The sequence below is a fragment of the Ixodes scapularis genome, unplaced genomic scaffold, assembly GCF_016920785.2.
Source record: "Ixodes scapularis isolate PalLabHiFi unplaced genomic scaffold, ASM1692078v2 PGA_scaffold8__174_contigs__length_109621045, whole genome shotgun sequence".
Taxonomy (NCBI): Eukaryota; Metazoa; Arthropoda; class Arachnida; order Ixodida; family Ixodidae; genus Ixodes; species Ixodes scapularis.
The window spans coordinates 102,836,929-102,847,995 of NW_024609883.1; the positions used below are offsets into that span (position 1 = coordinate 102,836,929).

The following is an 11,067-nucleotide window of genomic DNA, read 5'->3' on the forward strand; positions in this document are numbered from 1 at the left end:
AGGGCTGGTTGTTGAAATCGCCCAATCGCACGCGGGCCTTGCGGCACGTGACAGTGTTCTTTGCCTGCGTGGATGCGTGGGCACGTGACTCGGGGTTTGTCGCTGATTGGTTTGGGGAACGCTTACCCAAAATTATGCTGTCACTTCAGTGGGGAACTTTGAGGGGGGAAGCAGACTTCACTCCGCTTTGCTTCTTTTTTTTTTCTCTACATACATAGAAACGCTCTTCAATCCTGTGTCCCATTCTGCCTTTTGCATTGATTGCCGTCATATCCGGCATCTTTTTATTTATTGCATTCTTCTCGTTGATTGGATGCAAAAAATAGTGCTTTCTATTGTGTTTCGCAACAACACATTTACGAAAATAGTGCTTTTGAGCCTACGGTGAGTAGAATATTTAGGTGAAATCCCCCTCGCATATAGGCTGCCGACTTGTAAGGACAATAACAAGAATGAATGATGAGGTCATCTGTGGTCTAGTTTAACCAACATCATCGAATCAACCTATATGAGACAGAAGGAACAATGAGAACGAAAACAAAAGCACGAGCACGAGGAACGTGCTGGATGCACGAGTTGGAATACCAAGAGACGTCTGGTTGACCTCGTCATGTCAGATTTCAACAAGAGCGGCTTCAGGCTAATTGGTCCCGGGGACCATCACTGCAAGGACACAGTCGCCGTCAACAAAATTTTAACATTACCAAAGGGAACTCAGCTTGGACTTGCGGACCCCAACGGGAGTTCAAAACGAGCCGGCAAACATCACAAGGACAGAGCACTAAAATGCGACGGCGACCGGAATAATGGATTAACAGGCGAACACAATGAGGAAACTGCACCAACAGCCGAGGAAAAACACGCGAAAATCTCTTGTGAGTGCGCCGTAAATGGAGAAGAAATTGTCCCTGGCGTTGTCATTGGAATGAACAGCGCCATGCCCAGGTGAGGTAAGGCCTTCTAAGGCCTTTTTGAGGAAGAGCTCCTTACATATGCATACGCTTTTCCAGTGTACGGTTTGTTCTCTTTAATAGTCCTAAGGAAACGTTACAAGATAGTTTGCACCCTCATGAAGTGACGCAGAAGTGCAACATCATCACCTGTTATTCTCTGATATTGCACAATCCAGATTATAATACTCAGCATTCTACAGATATGGTAGTTTGCTACTGCAGAAAGGTTTTACGCATTTTTCCAAAGATATTTTGTTGTTTTTTAAGTCTACTTCATAGCCTCGGAGAGTTTTGGTGTAAGATGACCCTAATGGGGGGCAATTTAAAGCAAAACCTTCTTTGCCCTAGAGTGGAGAGTTGCGTCGATTGAATGAGAGCCACAATATCACAGATCCCAGACTTTGAACTCTGAAGATGACATAGAGTACGTAACGCGTTACAAGTAACGAGTTATTTCTACCTAGTTACTATTTCCGGTAACGAGTAACGTACCTAGTTACTTTTAAGGCCAAGTAACGAGTAACGGTATCTCGTTACTTTTGAGGAGTAATGAGCACAACAACGCTTTTACAGCCTCGTTTTAATTCTAACCTGAGTAGGCGTTTATTGCGACAAAACGGCAAAGGGGCAACCCGAAAAGCAACTATACAGTATGACGGTATAGCAACGTATATCGGTGAACACGCCAGTCGAAAAGTTCGACAGACATGTCCAGCGATAAACGTCACTGTACTGAACTATACAGGCTGGGAATGTCCTTCACCCAGTGAACATAATAAGGTTCGTTAATTGAACCTTCCAGAGCCGGGTACGGAATGAATAAAAACCCGGAGGCTGCGAACACGGGAAGGCACAGAACCCACTACCCGCTGTCCTGAATGATGGCGCAGTTCCCGAAGATTCACCAGCTCTTCCTGACGCCAACAATGCTGTTCCTTCGAGCGCGTCGGTAGAACGACTCTTCAGCGTCGCCGGAAATGCATTTTTAAGGAAGCGGGAAAACTTAACTGATGAAAACTTTGAGAGGCAGCTAGTGCCTAAGAGCAACGACTACTAACAAGAAAACAATAAACCATGAAACAAAAACAGTTGTGTATTTGGTCGTCAGAGTAACGTGAAAAGTAACTCGTTACATTTGAGGTAACTCACGCGTTCCATTTAAGAATCGATAACGAGGAACTTATTTAGTTACTTTTTGGGGCAACGTGTACATGTCTGGATATAGGCCACGAGCCCGTTTAGTAATCTTTAAACCTCATTCACGCGCCATACTTTAATAGTAAACGAAAAAAAAAACTCAACTGTGTTTCTTTTTTTTTTCTGGACACTGTGATATACACAGCTTGCATGTGACGTCATTCGTAGCCATGCCACTATTTCATGCGTGGCAAGCGTTTGGTTCGCCGTGTTAGTTTCACACCGCAGAAATTGTAATTCGAGGAAGCCAGTAAGTAGAGATAACACTTAGTACCCAGCAATAGGAAGTATTCACTGGCGGCCATAGCTGTATGCGCGACTGCTGAGCGCGTGCTGATAGCAAGCTTCCACAGTTCTTTTGTAACGTGCATTCCGCACCCTCAAGATTGCCGGTCTTAGCAGCCTATTAATGTGGGCTCGTTCTGAGCATGCGCTCTAGACAGCGCCCACAAATATGGCGCCCAGTGAATACTCCTTATAGCGACGTTCGCAAGTTATGTATAACGATGCTATCTTTTAATAATAGCTTCACGTCCTTATGACGCCCTTGAAACGTTGTACCTTACCAGGCGACCTTCATCGCACGGGAACCTGTACAAAGCCTGTGCCTTCGGTAGCGCCTTCGGCGTGCTCTTCCTACTGCCACTAGGACTGTCCCTTTTCGCCTACTACCGCCGCCACCGCACAGCCAAGGCGAGCAGAAAGCTGGGACACTTCGAAGTCACGGGGGACACAGACAACCTGATCGCCAAAGTGGAGGAAGGAGTCCCGTGCGAAGAAATGTTCCCCGCTCAGGGAAGCCACATGGGCACCTCGAGGGCAAGGGACAGCCAGGTCTTCTGCCTTTTCAACGCGTCAGCGCACTACCGACCCCTCGGTAAGGCAACACAAGGCTCGTCCACACACCCTTACGACTACTTACGACAGTGTGTCTTAAAACCTCTCAAACTCTCCTCCTACGACGAGAGAATACACCGAAGTAATCTATCGGGTGATTGGGGGTTACTTGGCATTTCCGCATGTTTCCTATTTATTCGCGACTTTTTTTTCTTTTTTAACTTGAACAAGTCTTGGCGATGTTATAAACGACCATTTCTTATATACTGTCCGTATATTTGATCTCGCATAACCGCACAAAGCCTTCGCTCTAGAAAGAATGCAGCTCCAGGGTGACCTCATAGATGGCGCCAGCGCGCCAGTGTGTTCTCTTTTTATAAGAGATCATAACAAATCGGTCGGAAGCAAATACATGAGTTCGAACAGGCTTTTAGGCGAACAGACGTCAGCTACTGCTCACAAATACCTCTCAAACAGCGTTGTTAGTAACCAGCTTTGGGCGTGAGCATTGCCAGCTAAAGACTAAGACAAGACAGAAAACGGAATAGTTATTTGACAAAAAAATAGTACTACCGAGATATTTCTCCAGATAGCAGCTGTTACGTATTATGGCGCCTTTGAACTTGATCATAAATGATGCAATCTACGAGGCGCATTGGGATAACCCCTTCATGAAAGAGGTGTTGGAACGTCTGTTTTCTGAAGCTTTGTTACTCGTTTAAAGAAGTGAGTGCTAGAGCGAAAGATAATGCTTTTTGTACCAGAAACTCTTCTGCAGGGGACTAATGAACATCTTTATAAGAACAAAAAGAAAAAACGATCAAAAGTGCTAACCACAATGATTTAAAACGAGAAAAATAAAGCTTTTAATTGAGAATGACTCTCCTTAAATCTAAAATAACATCAGACACTCCTCCACAGTGGCTGGTATTCCAAGACACCTTCTTGGCTGGTTTGCTTTAAACGAGTGCAAAACTAATGGCACTGAATACATTCGTTTAATTATTTATATATAAGTTAGTTTTTCTAATATTTTTTTTTTACAACGGTGCATTTAAGGGCTAGTTTCCCCAGGATCGTGTCCGGTACAAAACAAATGTCGACACAACACTCTGGTTGCCGCCGGCGCCCATAGATGGCGGTAGCCGTCCAGAGTGTTGTGTTTGCCGTTTGTCTGTTTGCCGCCGTCGTTCATAGATTGCGGCAACCTTTCCAGCCTCGGCAACCAGACAACTGGTTGCTGCCGCCACTCTTAGATAACATTTTATTCGGAAGAAACAGAGCGGGAGCGGAACGAGCGGCGATGTGCGCAGCAGCGCGAATGGTTCCGCAACCGACGCGAGGCCGTTATCGCCTCAAGTTCCACTGCGTCGAGCGCTTCAGATTCCCTTGCGAAAGAAGAGCAGATCGCTCGCTTGGAAAGCCACCGCCGAGAACAGAAGCTACAGCCTCGCTGCTCTTCCTTCTTCACCAGAGTGGAAAGGCTGAAAGTTTCTTTTTTTTTTTTTAGTTCATTTATACTAGTAATTCTGTTTTACATATACAACCATATTTATCCTCCTCAGTAAATGAATCAAGCGTGAAGTCTGTTCACTTGGATTACTTACACAGTTGCTAGGGCTTAAAATATCTCCCAATAAATATATACAAATTAAACGGATAAATTGATTGCGCTCTGCGGCTCCGAAACAAGCATGGTGCTTTGTGCAGCGTATCGTTTTCCGCTTGGCATGATCCCTGGCGCCCTCTGCAATCACGTGCTCTACTCGTCAATGTCCGTCACGGCCAACGGCGACCTGCGGTCCCGTGCCGAAGAGTTTGACTACACGTGCAAGGGTCTCGAAAGCACTACAACCCTCAAGAAGCGTTTCCAAGCCCTAAAGGTAAATCCACAAGGGAGAGACCACACCTAAATATAATAAACGTAATTAGAATTCAGACCTCATACATTTTACAGCGGTAGCTGTTAGTGCGCCTTTCCGGAAAAAAAATGCTCATGTACGAACGCAAAACCCCACTCTACAGCAGATGCACTGCTCTCCCTCTCCCCGTCGTTCATCACACATTCGCTCCCTCTCGCCCCCCCCCCCCCCCCCCCCCCATTTTTTTTTCTCTTGTAGGCCGCCCCTGTTCCGAAAAACCCACGTGATCACGCAGACCGCACGGGGAAAGCGCTTTTCGCCTCCCCATCGTTCCTGCTACATCCACGTACTCTCCAGCAACGCACTCCCGTCCTCCATCCCCCTCCCCACTCCTCCGGCAGCCGCCGTTGCGAAATACCAACGTGGTCGCGTTGTGCCGACACGCTCCCTCGCCTCCCCGCCGCCGCCGCCCATGGTTCCGTCCTCCTATGTACGCCGCTCCCCTACAGAACAGCTCGCGTACGTACTTCCGCTTCTTCCACCGCAGGCGCGGTCATAGGCGCCCCTGTTCTACATAAAAACGTTTCAGCCCCCCTGAAAACAACAAGAAAAGCCGTTTTTTGCGTACTCCAACACACGCAACATCTCGCACAATCGTTCCACCAAAGCGCACATTTCCTCACACACGTCTCCTACATCAATTCCACTGAAAGCAAAGAACCCATTGCAAACATTGTACAGCACAATGGCTAAAGCAAATCTCCTTCAATATGACTCTGCACAACGCAACAGCTACCGTGCCAATACATGGCTTGCACGTGACCTGAGTCCCTTTCTTCTTTCTGGTGGCAAGACGCGTCTCGTTAATGCAGGGAAAGCTACTGTTCCATGCGCCCCCCCCCCCCCTTATGTCTGATCAAGTGACGTCAGTGCAAGTTATGTATCGCAGCACACTGTGGGGTCGTTTGCAATGTTTTTAGCAATAGGAAGTATTCACTGGACGCCATAATTGTGGGTGCTGTTTAAAGCGCATGCTCAGAACGAGCTCATATTAATAGGCTGATAAGACCGGCACGATCGATGGTGCGGAATGCACGTTGCAAAAGAACTGTAGAAGCTCGCCATCAGCACGCGCACAGAATTCGCGCACACAGATATGGCCGCCAGTGAACACTCCTCGGGACTTTTAAGGCCTGTTCACACATGCAGCGGAGCGCTACAAGCATAGCGCTTTCCTCGCGCTAAGCGCGTGCTGACGGGAGCGTTCACCAGCTTTGTATCGCACCGTCAAAACTGTTGCTCATGGCAGACGATAAGTAGCTGACGGCACGTGAGGAGCGCTACTTCAGCGCTTCGCTGCATGTGAGAACGGACCTTTAGTGAACCATAAAAAAGAGCCTCTCTTTGCTAGCAGGAGCTCGTGTCGTCACTTAGAAGCATGCATTGAGCACCCGCCCGCTCAGCCCGCTTTCCGGAGAATACGATCTACTAAAACTCTCTAATGTCTATAGAAGCTTTGCGGCCTACCTAAGGCCACAAGACACAAACATGAAAATATTTATTTCCGGCGTTCCAGCGCCGTTTTACCGAAGGGACAATGTGAAGAAATAGAGGTCAATGAAAAGCAGCTACGGCCTAAACATCTGCTTTTTAAACCACACTACCTGTGGTAAAAATAAGGACAAGCTACAAGCCTGCCACTATCTTAAGGGCGGTTACTTCACATTCACGATGCATTGTGCTAAACAAATTAAGAGCTGTTATGAAATATATTATTCGTCTAGAAAATTACCCACGAGGAAGGTTTTGGTGTGAGCTGAGAGTAAACATGGCGCGGGCGAGAACATACTTTTCACTATGAAAATGCCCCATCGATCAAAATCTCACGCAGAGGGCCGTACCCTTGTTGGGTGCATGTAAATGTTGTCCATTGCCACCGAAAGCTTCAGAAACACTGGGTGAAACGAGTTCGTAGCATATTTTATCTCTCCGCAGCCAATCAAATTGCTGCATTAGCCCCCGATAAGAACTCCAAAGAACGAATCACGAAGCAAGAAGCAGTATCATAAGAAGCAACGCTCCAAGTTTCTCAAGATGTCTTTGACCACACTCAGGGATAGCTTCCTGTGGCAATGCAGCCAAAGCTATCGGTGCACGGGCGCTCGTGCACCCTGAGCACCGATGAAAGCTCTGCACGCGAACGCTTTACGCTTCCTGAAATGCTAGAGGAAGTTGTCTACGAATAACGTGCTGTGTAAGGTTTACTGTCCTCCGACCAAAACCTTGTTATTCCTTCTACAGGTGCATTTAGTCATCAGCGCCGAAAGCCTGTTAGAGAACGCTCGCCTCTTGGCAATTTCAAGAAGCCACGCCCTCAGGATGAGGCTCATAAATGGCCTGATGACGTGGGCCCACCGTTACGGCTTCGACGGAATCTTCGTGTCTTGGTCCGATCCTTTTGACGCCGGCTCATCGGGCGTCTTCTTCAAGACCCTGGGCTTGACACTCCGACCAAAGCTCACGCTTGGCGTCATACTTCCGACGTCTAGAGATGCCCTCGATCACTACGACCTCCCGAAGATGGCTTTGGCCGTTGATTGGATGATCGCAACGACCCACGGCTTCTATCCGAACGGCGACTGGAGCCATACATCGTGCCCTAGTCCTTACAAGTGAGTGGGTCCCGTTTCAGAGATCGCTGAGGGAATATACCTTTTTAATAATAGAACTTTCCGAAAATATATGTCGCCCCCGTTGCCTGCCAAGCGCATTATGACTATCCGATGTACGGCGCGTGGAAGAAACGAAATCGACATTTCTTTGTTTTGTGAATAAAGAACGCAGAGAAGACAGCGGGAAGGCAAAACTGAGTATTTGATAACTTTCTTTTTACGTTCGTTAAATTATTTGTGTGATCCGATCTCCAAGTAACATGACAAAATGGATCGTTCCACTTCCAGAATACACGAAGCGTCCCGGTCCACCCCAGCGTATATCAAAACAGCCCCACACTTACCCTCGCCGTGCACTTCAATGTGGGATAGCTGTGAGGTCTCCTGGGATTTTCCGTGTCACGAATGTCGAGGTGACGAATCAAAGAATAACTAAAGAAACTGAAACATTTGATGGGGCGAACTTGTGCCCCATTAAACGTTGAACAGAAGATAACAACACAGCGTCGCGGGCGTCGAAGTCGGCGTACTGCAGCAGGACCAAACGCTGGGGTGAGACTGCCTCCGGCTCGCCACGCGGAGCACCTTTTGTACCGGCGTGGGCTTCTGGAACATTCGGCCTAGAACGTTCGGCGCGTAGAACATTCGTATCTCGATGAAGCGAGAAAGTTCCCGGACTTGCGAGAACAACAAGGAGAAATAATAGAGGCTTCATTCCGCTACCTGGATTCGAACCCAGACCTTCCGCGCGACAGTCAAGCGCGGTAACCATTCGGCCACACACGCGCCCGCTCGGTGACGGGCTTGGCATCCGGAAAGGTCTTTTGCCTTCTGCGCACTACCGCATCTTTGCACGGGGCTGTAGAACGCTCTCTGAGCATGCGCAGTTACATTGCTCTCTTCCGCATAATATCAGACACCGCGCATGTGTCAGCAAATCAGATATTCGGTATTTTTTACCTACATGGGTGATAACCGCTACAAGGTGTGTTCTGCCCCGCAGTACATGTTGCAGCACTAATTTTAGTGAAAAGTGCGCTCGGTGTCATATGGTCCTACGACTGCTATTCTAGCGGTCAAAGTGGCGGAGGCCATTTTGCCACTGAGAGTACATGACTAGTCTATTGCGGAGTAATATCGCTCGTCCTTCTTATTAACTAAACGTATTGAATGAACACCAGTGATTGGTGTTCATGTGTATCATGTACAAACTTCTGGGAGTGAACAGATTTAGTGTACTGAAAAACGATCTATATTTGTTTCGCCTAATGTCTGATATATTTGTGGCACATTCAATTCAATTTGAGTGCGTGGTCAAGAATATATTTAAAAAAAGACTATGCTTTGCAAGTTCATCGTCGGCAACATGAAAACAAAAATAGGCACGCTATATAAGCAGTTATCACGGTCCTTGGTATATGTACTGACAGTTTCTTTGTATGAGACGTCCCGTAATAAATCGTGGTTTCTGCGTACATCTCGGTCACTGTACCAGTTGCGATGTAACCCTCCATTTGACCAATAGACCCTTTCAGAAAGAACGCGCCATCTAGTAGTGGCTGCGTTAATTATCCTAGACAGTCATTGTGTGGGCGCGTATACTGTGATCATGCATTCGACGCAAGGGCTGTGTCAGCGGTCGGTTGAAGCTGACTCAGCTAGTATCATAGACGAGTACTACATGCGTCAGTGTTCGGTGAGGATTCGGATCCAATGGTATACTTTTTCTGCCCAAGAAATGTCGACCCACAATGTTGCTTGATGGGCTTTTTTAAAAGGGCCATTTGTTTTAACACACAGAAGCTCAAAGCCGTTTTGACTCTTCCAGAACTACTGACCCCAACAAGCAATCTGTGGAAACGCAAGTCGAGTATATAGCAAAGAAGTCGGAGGGCGCGCTGAATTTCACGACCCTCTGCTTCACGATCTCGCCTCGGGCCTCCGGCTACCGCGTCCGGGCTCCTGGTACGACCATCGGCATGCCTGCTCTGGGTCCAGGGCTTCTAGAGGACAGACCTGGACTCCTGGAGGACGATCTTCGCGTTCCAGGAATGCTGGCGTACAGTCAGGTCTGCAACGTCCAGAGGAGCGCCTCCGAAGACCCTCTGGGCCTATGCGTCTTCACGAGGATCGGGAGGACCTGGGTGGCCTTTGAGAACCTTAGGTCCATGGAGCAGAAAGTGAACCGAACCCTCTGGCTGCTTAAGAGTCTGCGAGGTCGTTCCGTGGGAACCTCGAGGTTCTGTCTGGGCGTGTGGGACTTGGACCTGGACGATCACCAACCCGTGTGCGGGGACGAGCCATTTCCATTGGTGGAAATGGCAGTGGCTAAATTGCCTTAATCGAAGTGATCTATCATATTTGTTCAGTTAATATGCAGTGTGTTTTAATCGATATATTTCTTGTATTACTGGGCATGACTATTAGTGACAGCGCCTGCAACTTTATCAGGTTTGAAGAACATTAGATGCAAGATAGAGCCGTATGATCAATTGGCTAGTCCTCTAAATTTCGTTGATTTACTCCTTAATTACTGGTTTGAGATAACACGTTGCAACGGCGCTTTCACAAGTACGTCGTGTTCTTTTTTGTCTACCATATCGCCTTTTGTAACCTTATAGATTACATGAGTGTTCAGTGGAACTTCGCAGCGCGGCATACGTCATACTGCAATTGATCGAATTATATAGGTATTTTTCTTACTTCTGCAAGAAATTTCCGTGTGCTTTGATATAACACTCGACCACACTTTACTTCTCTGGCGGCCAACTTGGCAAAGAGGCTTTTAAGGACCACTATTATGTCCCTATGACGATTATACAATGAGGCTGAGGTACCCCGCGAACAGTATGAGCTGCAATAGCCAGTTGGGATTTGTCTCTCAATTTTTCTCTCTCAAATATTTGGAGAGTCCAAAAAAAAAAAAAAAAATCCTGAGCTGCATGTTTTTCTTAACTGTTGCAACGAAAGTTTATTTTTTATTTATTTTTTATCTGCAGCTAGACAAAAAAAATTGAGTCCTGTGTTAATCTACATTATATCGGCGTTATCCGTGACGCTTTATGGCAAAGTCGTCGTGCATCAGCGTCGCATTCATGCACCGTCGCTTGCGCAAACAAAAGCGTTTAGAACAAAATAGACATCTAACCATTTTGTTCCGAACGCTGTTTTTTTTTTATTATTGTTATTATTATTTCTAGCAGAGCACCTGCAAGCGCTTCTCCCGGCACGAGCTCTTGGCATTAACAGTGATAGAACGAAATTTTCTTATCTGCTATTTTTTTTTTCTCGGAGCGCGTGCAGTGGCCATTGGGTACTACGAAAACACTAAGTATAGACCTTTTTCACATAACGTCATACTAGCGTGCGACTAACGCACATCCAGTGCATTTTTGGCTTGCCCACTGACAGGGCATGCAACCGCCAAAGGTATGGGCAAAATGGCTCAAAAACGGACGTCGTGCGTAAGTTAGTTCCGAGTGTTTTGTTATTTTACCGTGTTACAATTTCCGAAAACCTAGGGTTGTCTGGACGTGACTGTTTCAC

General features: G+C 47.1%; 1 protein-coding gene across 1 annotated transcript; it reads left to right on the forward strand.

Moving 5' to 3' along the window:
- The first annotated feature begins 610 nt into the window (after nucleotides 1–610).
- LOC121048492 (acidic mammalian chitinase-like) lies at nucleotides 611–9,863 on the forward strand. Its single transcript, XM_040504906.1, has 5 exons — nucleotides 611–945; nucleotides 2,720–3,027; nucleotides 4,698–4,870; nucleotides 7,151–7,521; nucleotides 9,350–9,863. Exons 1-5 carry the CDS (start codon nucleotides 611–613, stop codon nucleotides 9,861–9,863), a joined length of 1,701 nt encoding a protein of 566 aa, XP_040360840.1.
- The last annotated feature ends 1,204 nt before the right edge of the window (nucleotides 9,864–11,067 follow it).